This window comes from Fistularia commersonii, chromosome 3 (genome assembly GCF_037954325.1).
Source record: "Fistularia commersonii isolate RoL2024-O1a breed Wild chromosome 3, RoL_Fcom_v1.0, whole genome shotgun sequence".
Taxonomy (NCBI): domain Eukaryota; kingdom Metazoa; phylum Chordata; class Actinopteri; order Syngnathiformes; family Fistulariidae; genus Fistularia; species Fistularia commersonii.
In genome coordinates, this window is record NC_141286.1 from 19,237,626 (window position 1) to 19,253,766 (window position 16,141).

Genomic DNA, 16,141 nt, shown 5'->3' on the forward strand with positions numbered 1-16,141 from the left:
TGGTCTGTAATCTAATTTCCAAACAATATTATTTCTCATGTGTACATTTGGGGATATTGAATAAGAAAACTGGAATAGTTTCCAAGATGGTGCCTTTCGGTCATCTTCTATGGGATGTTATCGTGAAAAGGGTAATTTATTTTCCAGGATGTGCAGTTATATGATGTGAGATAATAAAACCGTACTTAGATAAAGCCTTGATGAACTTAAATCAACTGGTGTTACTCATCATTAATGATGCTGCAAATCAAAATAGGTGATGCATCACTTAATTTGTTTGACATGCTGAATTAATCACATGGACCATGAGGTGTCAAATGAGTATTAAATTCCAAGTGGAAGACATCATCTCATGGCATAATTACCTTAAAATTGGTAATAGAATGTAGTTTTCAAATTTACTGTGACTAAACGGATTTTGGTAACTTGTGGTTTGTTTCTATATAATCACAATGAATGAAGACTATAAGTGTGAGATAAATGAAAATTCTGACCTAAAAATGAAAATATTTCCCTTCTTTATCATAACAAGCAGGGACCATTAAAAAGGTGCATTGCCCAAATGTTTTCTTTTATTGAAACTGGAGGAAGTCAAATAACATCTAGCTGTCCATATGATTATGATCGCTTCTGGATATGTTACAGTTGCTGCTTCACACATCATGCCTTCTACTTGCAGCCTCTGGAAGCCCTTTTATTGTTGCAATAGTTATAGTTGAGAAAGAATTGTCATGCAGAATGCATGAGTCAGTCCAGCATGTAGAGGACTGATATCCAACTGCCATCTAGTGATCACAGTCATACTGTACAGCACTTATCTGCAATAGCTTAACTGGGACTGAAATGTTAATACAAAAAGTGGAAATGAACATTCAATTGAAATTAACTAAAAAAAGCATAAATGTTACATTAGTTGGCAGGCCAGTTTTTTTAAAGGTAAAGAACACTTGAATGCCTATTATACAATCTTCAAATCTAATAGTCTTTAAATCTTCCTATATTGTATGAAAAAATAATTAAAAAAATTTAAGTAGTCCATGACCTGGAGGGTTCAGTAATTTGAGTTGGTCAAGAGTATGCTATGATCACATGGCTTCTTTGCATAATGTACATGAGCTTGGCAAAAAACAAAGACAACCTACAAAGCCATCAATTCAGTATCTGATAAATTATGACCACTCAATTCAAAATATACTCAAATGTAGGCTTTAATATACAATCATTGACAGACAAAATAAAATCAAGACAATAATATCAGTGCTACAACCTATACTTGCTGAAACATATCCAGTGCTTCAAATATTGGTTACATGTCCCACTTACTTAAATACATATTCTGCACAGGTAGAGAGAATATCTGAAGATTTAAGATGAGCTGCAGTCTCTGCTGCTGCTGCAAGGTGGTCAGAGAAACTGTATTACAGCCAAGGAATAAGGTCCAAGTTATAAGATCACTTTGGAAGTACAAATCCAGATAAAAAAATCCAGATGAGTAATACACTTTGTAAAACGTAAATAAAATGATCCAGTAACTCTTTCATTTGTCAAATTCACTGACTTCACAGCCACAGTTAATAGCCATGCTATTAACAGAGCTTACTTAAGACAAGAGACCGATAGTAAGCTGCTACAGTGGATAGGAAATAAAATGGTCCCCAAAAAGGTTGGTTGGGACCGTAAAATCAGGCTATTCAACCATGAAACAAAGAAGATGACATTAAATGTTGTACTTTCACCTGTGAACCAAATTCAATGAGCAGCACTGCAAGATGGAGGTCCCCTAATTACATAATGTTAACAATGCTTGAAAAAGGGAAGTTAATACAATAATGAACATCAACCCACCCAGATTTTTGCAACTTGGGTTTTTGGCCTGTTAACAGTACCTAGCTTTACAACTATCTAAAAGTCCTGTTACAACATTTCATGTTCCTTACCAAAATATTGCTTTTTAATTTTTCCAACTGACTTATAACCCTAAATTTATTGCCTCACCATTTCAGAGGGTAAGCCAGAGTGGCATGCAGGGTCTTGGATTTCAACTTGTCTAAGTAACTGGTCAAACAGACGACACCTAAAGACAATGAAAATGTGATCTGAGCAGCAAATAGGTGTCCAACAGGAATGTTGATGAAAACCTCAGAGATAAAGTTGCTTATTATGACACTGGAAGCAGGGGCAATGAGAGACAAAACAAAAAAAGTTTAAAAAAAAAAAAAAAAAAGGAAAACCAGCAACCAATTAACATATCTGTGGAGCTTCTCAGTCATCCAGGTCACGGTGAATTATTGTTGAAATCTTCTTGATGTGGCAACTGTACTTGAATTTCTTCACTTGAAAATGTTTCACCCCTCATCCGAACAGCCTCAAAATGGAAAAAAAGGAAAATAACACTTTGATTTGTTTTCTCATAGGAAGGGGATTAAATTTAAAAGTTCTTCCCTTGCTGGAGAGATGCTCACATCCCAAAAAAATTAGTCAATCCAGACAGGTGAAAATTAAATTTGGAGGAGCCAACAGACCACTGACAACATTATAACAGTAGGGACTCATTGGAGCTGAAGGAACTATATTAGTACTATTGTAGTAGGTCCAGAATGAAAATGTACAATATTTGCTGGACTAATAAAGTTGCAGTTACATCTATTTCCAGTTTATTTGTGAAAGTGTAGCTTGAAGATTAGATCTCCGCCACTGGTGTGGGGAGCAGTCTATGGTATTGAGCAGTGGTCACACAGTGCACCATTTAATGATGAATCAAACTATTTATTAAACTATAAATGGTTGAAGTTCAAACTTACCAGCTACCCACTTGGATTTCTTGAATCACATTCCATGGTTGACTCGAAATCTTCCTAGAGGTCATCACGCCATCATTCTAACTGAATGTCAGCATTTAAAGAGAACAACAAATAAAAGAGCATTATGAGGAAGAATCTTTTGCGATTCCACAAATGTGACATTATAGGTCTTGACTCAGATGGCCCCTGTGCACAATTAATGTCAACACAGGTTATCAGTGAGTGTATACTGTGCCACAGCAAACAGCAACCCTCCTTATAGTGCAACTCTTCATTGTCATTTCCCAGTATTATGAAACGTACTGATTACTCATATGGTGGTCTGTGTTCAAATTTATCTGGTTATTACTAACTTTCATACAAGTGTAAATTCCCATTAATTGAGAAAAATAAGGTGGTTCATCCCTAATACGCATAATGTAAGAATACAGTTATGCTGAGACAGAGTAATACATAGAAAGCAAAATGTGTTTAAATTTTAGTCAGGATTTCCCCCATCACAGCCACTTTCAGACATGATTGTGCAGTTAATCCATTTCAATCTGGTGATCATATAATGACCACATAAATAGATGCAAGTAAAAACATTTAATAATGGAGGACATAAAAACTAAATTGTCTGACAAGCCTGAATTGTTATGAATAGTGATAATCAAAGATCTGTTTGAATACACAATGTAGTCTACCTGCATATTATGATAGTGATGATAGGATCAAAACAAATTTATATATTTTGAAATACTCAGATTTTTAACACTTGTGAAAAAGAGAACAGTGGTAAACATAGAACATATGAAATTACACACCTTAGCCATATTGGATATTAATGAATCAACTTCCTGGAATAAAAGCTGATATTCCTGTTTTATTGAGGAGGAGAGCTTGAAGATCCGCACAGACTGGCATCTCAGCACCTGCGGATATCAGACCTTAACAAGATGAAGGGGAGAATGAGAACTTTTACTGAGCATGTCATCTTCACCAACATCAAATTTGTGTTTGTATATTATATTTCTGCCTGAAACCAAAAGTCAGGTTTCACTTCGAAAGGGAGAGGGTCGGAGTCAGATGGCCCCTGTGCACACAGTGTGTCCTCAGGTTAGTCGGATTGAAGTGTTGCTGCAACTGCAACACACTCCAATTACTTAGTGCAACTCATCACTCTCCGACCCATCCCTCTCATTAGGACTTCAGTTGTCTATGAAATAGCCTCATCTGAGCTAAAACAAAAGATTCGCGGCAATAAATAATACGAAAAGTGTGTTTAACTACAGTTTCCGAAACACGCTTACAGGTCAAACTCTACAGGACTGACGATATGGCGGCTTCTCGGAAGGACTCGAAACCGGCAAATGAATAACAGTAATCCAAACACAAATTGCCCATATATTATTAGATTTTAATGCTTACAAAACAAAAGAAACATGTAAAGGAGATCGCCCTGTTAAGTAACTTATGGGAGAACTCGAACAAACACTAATAACAGCAAATGTGCGGACAGCAGTGCCACATGTCTGAGTTAGCCATAGCTTAGCACCAGCAACGTGGCGGCAGCAAATCAAAGCATGGGCGATCGAACTCAAAGTGAATGTAGGACATTGTGAATGTTGTTGAGCGACACCGCTGTCTTTTGGGCAAGTCTTGCGTCGACCAAAACCTTCAATGTCGTTAAAATATCGATCGAATAACGTAACCGGATTGGCTATCGAATTAGCTCGCCCTGGAAATACCTTTTTTTTCTAAAAAAAAAATTAAATACAATAAAGACACAAATGACAAAATAATGAGGAAGCATTTGGATTCTCGACATTGGGCATTAAAGGAAAATAGGAGAAAAAAAAAAAAAAAAAAAAACAATACCAACCTTTTGTATTACGAGACATGCTGGTCTTTCGCCTTCGTTTATCTGTTACTTCCGGTGTCGTTCCTGCAAGTTTATAAAGTTGCCGCCAGGTTTTGAAACGGGGCGTGGCTTAATTCTTCTTCGTCCTTCGGTTTAAGGGGAGTTTACTCCATTTTTTGCAGGAATACCGCCACTATTTATATTATTCTTTGGATCAAATCTTAAACAAACAATTGCCATGACTGGGACGATTTTTTTATACTTTCAGGCAGTATCACATAACTGATAGCTTATTTCCATAATGAATCACCAATGATTTTTCCCTTTTGCCTCATCTTGAAGTAAAAAAGTGCGGAATTTCTATTATCAGTCCTTTATGATTGAAAAGAATCAATTATATTTGAGGACAATCAGAAAAGGAAAAGAAGGGAAGACATAATCATGGATGCAATCTTACAGTTTCTGTAATTTATTGACAAAGCAAAAACTCAGTCCGTTAAATATTTGACATGTTCATTTTTAATAACAGCTTATTTGCTTGGCTGGTTTCCCATCTAGTTTTATGGATGTACATGGACTCATGAATATGTTAAGAATGTTATTTTTATGCCACTTAATATTTGAATAAAATATATGAAATAGCTGACAGAAAAAAAATTAGAACTTCTCCAAACAAAGTGCTATACATTTGTAGATGTGTATTTGATGAGTTGTTGAAAACACTTCTATTGCTCCCATTCAATGGGTCTCACTTACCTTTTGAATATTTTGAATATAATATGAGATCAAAAGGAAGATTTTTTGCTCATTCATGCTGAGTGGTCAGTTAAGGTGGTTTGGTCTTCTGATAAGTATGCCTCCTTGAAAAAATACTCCTGTTCAAGAGGTTTCTGGCAATTAGCAGGAGGGTTGTTTATTTTTGTATATTTCCTGTACTTCTAATTTTAGGTCTTTGTTATTCTTTGCATTGTTTCTTGAGGTGAAAAAGTTGTACTATCTTCAGTCAGATTTTTCTACCCTTCATTACCCTGCTTTTGTTGTTTCATTTTGAAAAACCTGACATTAATTCTCTTAGGGAGTTGGTGCTTTTGATAAGCACTAGTTACTTTGTAGTAAAGTTAAAGCAGACACTTAAAGCAAGGCCAAAAATGTTGATTGATGCTGTCATGTGTAGCTGCCAGAGACCAGATGGTTGAAATTAGGAGACAAAGGCAATCCACTGGAATCCACGTTGGCTTTTGTCAGTTTTTTAAGTGTATGAACGTAGCAGCAGTAAAAGGCTTCATATTGAAAGTTTTATTCAAATCCTCCATCATTGCTGCCCAAGACATGTATGTATATATATATATATATATATATATATATATATATATATATATTTTTTTTTTCCTGTATCTATGTATCTTGTGTGTATATTTATATTTGTATGTATATGCACATATACACACACATATATGTGCATATATGTGCATATACATGCATACGCACTTTCAAATAAACTTTCAAATAAACTTTCAAATAAATTGTTGCTCTAACTGGTGACTTCAATTGACAGTATTAATAAAGAAATGGACACAGATGACTGAGCAAAACTTTCAATGAAATGCAAATGCAATTTTATATTAAAAGATAGCAAAGGGATAATTCACTATATCACACAACACAGCTTGTTAGTACTGCGATGGAAATACATATACAGTCTTTTCATATTTACACATCAAATGACAACCAAACAAATCATAAATACCTCTTTTTGTTAACTTTACAACAGCTATACTTGACCAGAATTTCATGATAAAAGAGCGCTATTAAATAACTGGCACCTTCCCTATAATTTACAAGGCTTGGAAACACAGTGGTTAAAATAATCCAGCAAAAATAAAACAAATTAAAAAAACATAAAATAAAATTAAAATAAAAAGTGAAAATTAAAAAAAAATCTTCTCCAGTGAGTAAAAATTAATACATATCTAAAAACAGTCATGAAATCCCTTTGTACAGAAGACTATACAGCTTGATCAACACAATATCTTCAAAAGAAATGTTTGTTTATATTTGCATGATAAAATCTGTACAGTTTTAGCATTCCTGCAGCAGAGTTGGAGGGACTATGAGCCGGGATGATTGGTTCCTAGGTTATTATGACGCTCTGGAGGCCTACCGTCAAACTGACCGTCAGACACCGTAGTTAGGTAGCTGCCAAGACCCTCTTTCATTGGCTTCAGTGCTTCGTCTAGCAGCAATTCAGCAAGATGCTGAGCTTGTAGCAGATACTTCAAAGTACAGGGTTCTATATAATCTAACTGATATATTTGTCAAAACAGCAATATAGTATTTCCTTGTACCATATTTCAACAACACAGATTGCTACTCTATGATTAAAGCAATGTGTAATATCTTGTATTAAATTAATGTTTCTGTAAGATGTTTGTCAGTGATAATTATAAACTATAACCCTCCCTGCCTGATGGAGTCAGCCATGAACAGTGTTTCTAAGGTACCCAGGTGTTCTACTACATTGTGGCAGATACTGCAAGTGCACTTTGCAAATCAGACTTAGAAATGATAGACTGGGACTATATATATCTATATCCATATCTATATCTATCATAGATAGATAGAGCCTCAAAACACCATGAAATAGTGTTTGGCAAAGTAGATCATTTGGGATTGATGAGCCTTTTTTGCATATCTGCCTCTAACTTTCAGGTCAAAACAACACTTGAAGGGAAACATTGTCATTATTTTTCAGAAGACAAAAAGTTTATTTTAAATATTTATCAAGATGCAAATATCTCAAAAACCAATGGTATGACACAGCCTCTCCTAATAGGGGTGGGATAAAGTGTAGATACAGCAATACATTGCTACATTTTCCAATGCAATACAATATTAAAATAATTGCCAAGTATGAATATTAATATTATTACAGTAGATGTAATAAACAAAGTGTTTATTTTAACTGGCTGGTAAATATCTACATTTATTACATTTACTGTCCTCCGTTTCATTCTAGTTATAATATCTTGTGAGGTTGACCTGGGAACACAGAATAAATGCATGATTGCAACTTAATTTGAATATTTTACAGGTACCTTTTTTATCATACTGATGAAGCTCAAACATTATAATAAGATTTGCTCTATTATGATATTGCTGCAATTGGCAATTTATCCCAGTAATGTTGTATTATGAATTTTTTTGTGATTCCCACCCCTATTTCTCAAATGGATCTTCAACTTTCTGGTTCAATCCAATAAATTCTTTTAACAGAAAATGTTGATAAAGAAAATAAAATCCATGTATTTAATATATATTTCTGTTGTAGCAGCCTTAAAAACCCATAAAAGCTCAAAACCCTTAGGAATTAAAAAGATAAGCTAATTAGCTTCTTTTAAAAGAACAATGGGGGAGAATGTTGGCAACATAATACACATGTTCCTATGCTGGAAATAATTTCAGCATTTTGGGGAAAAAAATAGCTTCAATTTCTAATAGTAAGTGCTGAGAATGTGGTAATATAACTCAGGGACATATCTGGAATGACCAATAAAGGAAAAGCAGGCAAAAAGTCCCAGAACTCTAAAATACTGGTACGTAAAAGCTTAACTTCTTGCACGGCTGGACACCACAGGTGGTAAGTGTGATTTTTTTTTTTTTGTTTATATTTGAGTAAGCTTTAACTGAATTGAGTAAAGACAATGCACAGCCTAATAGAAAAATAAATACACCGTTTAGGAAGGGAGGAAAGTGAAATGTCTGGCACTTTTTACTTCACTGCGCCTTCCACAGCTACGCTTGAAGTTCAGCAACAGATAAATTACAGCTTTGCAGAACTGACTTCTGCCATCAACTGAGTAGCTCCAGCTAAGTCCTTCCTTGACCTGATGGAGGCTTTAAAATAAGAAAGTAGACAGTCTTCACTGAAGTCTTCCACTGGCAGACAGAAAGTTGTATCCAATTTTTTTGAAATGTAAATGCAGGATGAAGCATGGAGACCCAGTGAAGCCCCACCCTTTGGCACTGTCATAAATACATATCATGAGTAGCCAGTTCCTGCTTCACAAGGTTCAACAAACTGATTTCTCAAAGTCAATAAACCCACTCTGAAGTATAAAAATGTTCATAAATAGTGTTCATAATGTAATGAGTGGTATAAGAGCATTGCAATTATGTAGTCCAGGGAGTATGTCGTTTTAGCTTTCTCAAAAAAAGGTTTTGAAAAAATAAAGGTGAAGTTGTACTCAGAGAAATGTTCATCACATTGAGAGTCTGAATCCTTTAAATAGGTTCCAGATAGCACTTTGTCTCTCTGGTCACTTCCCCAGAGTTCTTTGCTTTCTTATTCCAGCATGCTCATTAGTTTGTCGTTTTGCCTAAAGGCATTAGCACTGAGAGTACTGCACTGCATGTGTGTGCACGAGATTGTGTGTATGTGTGTGTGTGTGTGTGTGTGTGTGTGTAAGTAGGACGGAGCCCCAGTTTCAGACAGTTGTTTAATTTATAGTTTTACTGTAGATATGCAACCATTTCTGTGCTTGTACCATTTATTCTGTGTTTGTACCAGCTATAAATACAAGTGTTTGTGTCTGTGTATGTTTGCGTGTGTGGCTATGTGTTTTAGGTACAGGAGGTTGAGATAACGCACAGATGATGCACGGGCCTCCCTCACACTTCACTCTCGGTGGAGGGCTTGCGTGTGGAGGCCCAGCCGGTGTCAGGGAGGCTGTGCTGGGTATGACGATTTGGGGTAATGGCTGACGGTGTCAGGGTGGTTATGGAGGAGCATTCAGACGCCTCCTCTTGAAGGAGCTGCTCTGTCTCACCATCATCTAGTGAAGCGCTGCTGGCCTGCAGGGACACAGTGTCTGTACGCATGCAGGTATGCAGGCCGCCTCTGGACGGCTTAATCTGTTTAAGGTCATCCCAGTAAAGCTCCTCGTTGGACAGGAGACAAACGCCCTCCACAATGCGGATCTTCTCCTTCGTGTAGCCTCCATCCCCTCCCCCCTGCAGCAGGGGATACTTATTGTAAGTAATGAACAATGACAAAAAGAAAAAATTCGGTCCAAGATAATCCTGAATCTGTGAAGGTCTTTTTTCAGATTACATCGGTTTTCATTTCAAGTAGATCTATATAGAGTAGTAGTCTCCTCAAATTTTAGTTAAATATCACCTCAAAAACACTCCACAACAGCCATGCACAGCACAGAGGGTTCTTTTGATAAAGCTGTGCTTCAATCTTACTATTTTCCTTCAGGTGATCATGAACTATGATAACCTGCGCTATGCAAATCACATGATATGGCATTTTTGAATCACTCTTCCAGCTAAGTCCATTATTAGCTCCAATCACAAACAATGACATGCTTCTGATAAACATCTCTGAAATGTTACTGTGAAGTAGGTAAGTTTGGACACTAGGCTGCATGCAATAAAAAAGCAGAAAAGAAGGTGAGCAAGGGATCGACGAGGGCACTTCAAAATGGAGCAAAAGTGGAAAAGACACAAATGGCCCATGCGGTGTAACTACCTCTCCACAGGACATGTGGGTCAAAAGATAAAGGGAGAGAGGGAGTTGTAGGGATGAGAGAGCTGCAGTGAGGGAGAAAGTTGAGGATGACATAAATTGGTGCACTGTATGAGAGCAATGTGCCATCTCTGTAGAGCAAAGTACAAAACATAAGCAGCTTTTATAATGTCTTCAGTGCTCGGCCTGCTTATTACCTCTTTCTTATATCGAAGCTGGTTGTATATCGGGGGCTTTTGTGATGTTTCAATCTTCACTTCCTGGGTGGATGTGCGGTAAGAGGGGTTGCTGTATGTCAGGTTGCTAACCCCTGGGTCAGCAAACTTTGACTTTTTATGTCTGTAAGAAATAAAACAGCTTTCTACCTGAGGTGTATCAAATATAATTTTTTCCGACAGTCTGGGTGAAATGGGAGACTCACCGGTAAATAATTAAGGCAGCAATGAGAATCAGGATGGCCAGAATGGTCAGAACTCCACCAATCACATAGCTGATGTGAAGTCCTTCCCCTGCAACAGATAGCAAAAATGCTCATGCCCGAAAAGTATAATAAGAATCAATTAAAGAGAACTAACTACAACTCTTGGATATAATTCTATGCCACTGAAAATTATCTTGAAAAACATGTAAAATATCTCCAATCTCAAAAAAAAAAAAAAAAATCAACAAACATGAAGCAGGAAAAGACATTGAAATAAGAAAAATACAAGACTTAGTTCAATAAAAGATTGTCTACATTATTTCTGAATTGATACTAATAATGTTATATTTATTTTGTACCCAAAGTCTCTAGAATATGTGCATCTGTTTTTCAGAGCTCTTCAAGTACTTTTCCTTAAAAATGTCCAAGTAAAGTTTCTTTTTATTTATTAAGGAAACAATCACAAAGGGATCTGTAAATGGGTCAGTCAAATTTAGGAAACAAAAATGGTTAAGAATAATCTATCAGACATCTTGATAAAATAGTTATTGGAACCACCAACCATGCTTTCTTTTCCCAGAATGCTATAATGTGATGTGTATTTTTCTTAAAAAAGTGATTGTTGAAAATGCAGAAATGTAAAATGTTCTCTGTTTTCCATTAAAAAGTCCTCAACACTTTATACCAGCACTCCCATGCATCTGCTCATAGATTTTGCTTGAAAATAGCAGACTATTTGGACCTAAATCATGCTTCTGCTTACTTATGATCCTATTACCCTTGAACGCTAAGTAAATGTGGCTATCAGAAGGAGGCTTTTCTGAGATTTTTTTCAGGGGCTGCACTAGCCCCATATTAGATGTCCCTATCTTACCCAGTCTGTGAGAGATAGAGGTCACACTGAATACTGACCATGAGGTGCCGTGACCACATTGTTATGCAAGCAGCCTCCTGCATTAAGGTTCTTGTCGGTGCAGCTATATAATTAAAAAGCAAAAAACACTGCTTAAGAAATTACAACACAGCAAAACATATTTTTTAGGTATAGCTTAGTTGAACACAAATGTAAACTTTTCAAAACAAACATTTTCTCTGAGAAATATTCTCAGTTGTTTGAGTAAAGTTCATGCTCTTGTTCATGCAAATATGCCAACATACTGTGTAATTACGTTCATACATACATTTTTTTGCTGCAACTTTAAAATACATGGATGCATTAAACAGAGTGAAGCTACATTAAAAAAAAAAACTGAAAGATAAGATAAGATAAACTGAAACCTACTTGGCCAATGATGGTCCCCGGTCAGGTTTGTCCGTTGGTGCTTTAGGGATTTTATTTGTAACAGTTGTGCTGCTGCTTTCTCTGGGAGGAGATGTTGTAACACCTGCAACTAATTGACACGGATCAATAAGTAACAGTCCGTGTGCTTATTCAAGACTGTGCTGTATAAAAAGTATACATAACTGCCAATGAAGATTTCATAAAAGATAAGATAAGATAGACTTTATTGATCCCCATAGGGGGAATTATTTTGTCTCAGCGGCATAACAGTTATAAGTGTCAAATAAATATAAATATAAATATAAATATAAATATAAATATAAATATAAATAGAGAAACGATTAGAAAAACCAAAAGACATCTACAAATAAATAGACAGCAGAGATAACACAATAGCAAGAACATCAAGGATAAGAATGGACAACATAATGGAAAAAACAAGGCAGCAAGGGTGAAAGCAGACAACCAAAACTAAATGACAATAGCGTAGAGTGACAATAGAGTGACAATAGCAATGATAAGAATAAAATAAATAAACAAAAAACAAACAAAGAAATTAGGAAAAAAAGCACAAATCATTGTGCACTTTAGAGATAATTTTATAAAAAAGAATTTTCATTAATAATGAAATTATGGAATAAGAAGATCATTGACAGCAAATTAATGCTTCCTGTCATGAACCAATTAATGTTGACTGTTCATTCACATTTTTTTGTAAATAATAAATGTTTATTTTTCAATTGACATTAAGTAGGTGGGGTGATAATTATTCCGAAATACACTAAAGCATCAATGCCATTTTTTTAGTCAGTGATTCACTCCATTTTAACTTTAAAAGGAGAACCAATCTTCTTTCTGATTTCATGCAAGTCAAGTTAGGACATGTCAGCAAGCTAGTGGAGATCCTTATAACACATACAATGAACACTAAAATTATTAATATTAAAATATTAGTTCCACACTCAACAACCATGGTGGCCACTTACTGGTTGAACAGGACCGTCCATCTGGTTCATCAGGGCACGCACACACAAAACTGTTGGTTTTTGCAAAGCAGAGATGAGTGCAGCCACCATTGTTCACCCCACACAGGTTGGTGCCTGGAAATAGGGGAGGAAAACATTTGACACCATGCTCCAAACAGCTTGTGAGATGTGGTGAGAGTCTGGTATTTATTGCCAAGTAGGAATTGCTGGGTATGACTTTAACTGAAGTTCCAATTCCCTGTTTTTTAAATGGTTGTGATGTAATTCCAACACAGTCAGAAGGTATTTTAGCCTGAATAGACGTGACGACAGTGAGTAAAAACAGTGCGATAAAGTAAACATTACAATCACAGTCAAACTTCTGTAGACCATGTCAAAACAAAAATCCACCTAGTCCTGCTAGCAAAATGTATCTCTCCCAAACAAGACTTCTTACCTGTCTGTCTATGTGGTGATACAACTATAATGTCCATGAGACCCTCCACATTGGCCAGCACAGTTTCCTTGTTACGGCCAGTGTGTTTGTCCACACGTTGGATGGATTTTGTCTGCCAATCTGTCCAGTAGATCCAGCGGTCTTGCTGCGAGAGTCGGGAGAAAGGAGTTAGAGGGGAGGACACCGGCTTCAACTGGGGAGACGAAGGAGAAGAAGAAGAAGAAAGGAAAGGAAAAACACAGACAAGGAGCAGGGGAGCGGGAGAAATAAGGGAGGGGGAGGGACGAGGAAAGAAAAATGAGGGTCAGAGTGGGAAGGGAAGAAGAAGAAGAAGAAATGGTTAAGAAGCTCGGTATGAGTTGGACGGTGAGGAAATGACCAGCAGGAGACACGGTGAGCCGTAGGTGACAGAGAAGGTGAGTGAAGGAGGCAGCCGGGAGGAGGGTCAGCCCAGTTAATTGACAGCTGGGGTTTATAGGTAAGGGGTACCTGGGTTAGGGCAAAGGGGTGGGACACTGGGCTAACGAGGATCTGACGAAGTTTTCCATTTAGGTCAGAACTCTCAATCCTGTCCAAGTGGGCATCAACCCAGAAGATCCTGGAGAAATTCACACAATGATGAACATATTTCCACCAGTGCGGTCAAAACAGCTCTAAATTTCAAAAGACAAGCTTTTTCTGTCTGACCTCCGTGTGTCATAGTCCAACGTGAGACCGTTGGGCCAGCCCAAGTCAGTGTTGATTAGAACCTTCCGGTCCGAACCATCCAGATGAGATCGCTCAATCTTTGCAATGCGACCCCAGTCTGTCCAGAACAAGAACCTGCAGGGACAAGGCTCAACTGTTATGATGAGAAGATGTAGCTTTTTGGAACAATAATAACGCTTCTCATTCTCTTAGCTATGACAAACTTACTACAAGTACACCCCCTTGGAGCATCCAGCTTTCTCTTACCCTTTGCTCGGGAACACAGCTATAGCTCTGGGTTCATCCAAACTGTTGTTGACCAGGACTTTGCGGCTTGTCCCATCCAAACGGGCCACTTCAATTGTGTTTCGTCCAGTGTCCGTCCAGTACATGTTCCTGGCCACCCAGTCCACAGCAAGTCCATCTGTAGTCCTTAGGCCCTGGCTGATCACAGTCTCCATGTTACTGCCATCCAGGTCCGCTCGCCTGCAAAATGAATGGAAACATAAAATAAATTTGAAAAATAAAGACAAAAAGAGACTGGTTGCTCCAGCATCATATGGTCGTACAAATAAAAGAAACAAATAATCCCTTTAAGTGACAACTAAAACAGTGCTTTCTCTTCTAGTTCTGAACTGTTTAAATTAAAAAAAATTGCAACAAAAAATCTGATTAAATATGCACAAAATGTGAATTAATTACCTTTTATGAGATTTTCATACCTTATAACATCCAGGGTGACATCAGTGTAGTAGATTTTTCCATCCACACTGTCATAGTCCAGTGAAATAACATTGTGTAGCTCAGGCACAGGTACGTGCACATCTGTGTGATCATTGGTGTCTAAAGAGATTCTTCGAACACTGACACGGTTGGAGAAGAGCAGATACGTTTCTGGGGAGTCGTCGCAGGACTTGCTGTCACCCTTGAGCAGGATGCCGGTGGGACAAGCACAAGATGTGCCGTTGGGGCGGGGTAGACACAAGTGAGTGCAGCCACCATTTTTCCTGCCACACTTGTTAAATCCTAGAGCAACAAAAGGAATCAACAAGAAATTTTCAGGAGCAGTAAAAGAGCCATTTCCATACAAAACTCACATTGCACTTTGACTAAGCCCCAAAATTTAATTAAGATTAATGATCAGCAACTATATTTTGATGTAAGTAAGGTAACAACACACACACAGCCGTCAATTGATTTTTATCTCAAGCTTCTCTCAAAATTTAAAGTGAGCTAAAACTGGTAGTGTGATTTTCTCTTAAGAATTGTTATGAACCTTAACACTGTATATGTCCCCGACACAAATATGTGCTAAAATGGGTAATATCCCTTGTATCTCACCCAGAGGCCTCTCCCTGTCCACAGCCTGGATGTCCATTAGGCCTGGCAGATTTGCTCTCACAGTGATGGTGTTCGCGCCAGTGTTCTTGTCAGCTCGTTGGATGCTGCGGCTTTGCCAGTCAGTCCAGTAGATGTGTGATCCCAGGAGAGTTAAACCATATGGGTGCTGAACTGGAGTCACAAGTGTGCGGCGGTTTTGCCCGTTCAGGTCAGCGGCCTCAATGCGCTGGAGAAAATCAAAAATAGAGCTATACTGACTCCCTCTGATGCTTCCATTTTCTCCCGAGCAGTTATTTTCATGTTTCATTCCAGCCAAAGTTTTATATCTAAACATCACTCTTCGCGATTGCGAAATGTGCATTTCCCTTAAAAATCCTGTTTTACTTGGTCAACAAAAAGGGAAGATTAGCTCCATCAAAAATATTTTTAAAACCAGTCCAGGTCACCATGAACAAAACACTGAGAAAGGACTTCACAGAGTAAAAAAAGCAAGTAGTAAAAAAGTAAAAAACACTGTTATAGAATATATTTGCATGTGAATTCATATTTGAACATTTAATCAGAAGGATTAACAGTTTCATGGATTCATTAAATTATTATGAATTAAATTGTTTATTTTTTACAGTAAAGTTGGTTATTACCTGCAAATATTGTTCCTGAAAATTAAAGCAAAGCAGAAATGCCTCTAGCTCAGTCAATCTTACCTTCATTGTATTATAAGCCTGTTTTTGCTTATAGTTTATAAACATCCTAAAAGAACTTAGTTTCTTCCTTGATTTTATTTCTGTTTTTCAGCCTATTGCCTTAACTTCTT

The 16,141-nt window shown here is 37.1% G+C and overlaps 1 protein-coding gene, 1 long non-coding RNA gene and 2 other non-coding genes across 7 annotated transcripts in view; all 4 read right to left on the reverse strand.

Moving 5' to 3' along the window:
* Positions 1–990: 990 nt before the first annotated feature.
* On the reverse strand, positions 991–4,747 carry LOC147235778 (uncharacterized). Of its 2 annotated transcripts, none has more exons than XR_015104214.1 (4): positions 4,666–4,747; positions 3,608–3,730; positions 2,802–2,882; positions 991–2,365 (listed from the first exon to the last, which is right to left on the reverse strand). It is a non-coding gene; the product is annotated as an uncharacterized LOC147235778 (long non-coding RNA). The 2 variants fall into 2 exon arrangements; XR_015104215.1 differs by lacking the exon at positions 4,666–4,747 and adding an exon at positions 4,094–4,160.
* LOC147235779 (small nucleolar RNA SNORD67) lies at positions 2,973–3,083 on the reverse strand. The gene has a single exon (XR_015105981.1). It is a non-coding gene; the product is annotated as a small nucleolar RNA SNORD67 (small nucleolar RNA).
* Positions 3,860–3,970, reverse strand: LOC147235780 (small nucleolar RNA SNORD67). Its single transcript, XR_015105980.1, has one exon. It is a non-coding gene; the product is annotated as a small nucleolar RNA SNORD67 (small nucleolar RNA).
* Positions 4,748–6,035: 1,288 nt separating the features above from the next.
* The window catches only part of lrp4 (low density lipoprotein receptor-related protein 4), a 120,822-nt gene continuing 110,716 nt past the window's right edge, over positions 6,036–16,141 (reverse strand). The window contains exons 27-39 of one of the 3 annotated variants that reach the window (XM_086143992.1): positions 15,328–15,553; positions 14,709–15,012; positions 14,254–14,472; positions 13,987–14,121; positions 13,789–13,897; positions 13,300–13,492; positions 12,864–12,977; positions 11,878–11,986; positions 11,508–11,572; positions 10,596–10,683; positions 10,372–10,513; positions 10,178–10,239; positions 9,522–9,654 (exon numbers count right to left, since the gene is read on the reverse strand). In XM_086143992.1, the coding sequence (XP_086000118.1) occupies positions 10,198–10,239; positions 10,372–10,513; positions 10,596–10,683; positions 11,508–11,572; positions 11,878–11,986; positions 12,864–12,977; positions 13,300–13,492; positions 13,789–13,897; positions 13,987–14,121; positions 14,254–14,472; positions 14,709–15,012; positions 15,328–15,553 (1,746 nt within the window). In that variant the 3' untranslated portion in view covers positions 9,522–9,654; positions 10,178–10,197. Of the gene's footprint in view, positions 9,655–10,177; positions 10,240–10,371; positions 10,514–10,595; positions 10,684–11,507; positions 11,573–11,877; positions 11,987–12,863; positions 12,978–13,299; positions 13,493–13,788; positions 13,898–13,986; positions 14,122–14,253; positions 14,473–14,708; positions 15,013–15,327; positions 15,554–16,141 lie in introns of all 3 variants that reach the window. The other 2 variants (XM_086143991.1, XM_086143990.1) reach the window with 2 other exon arrangements.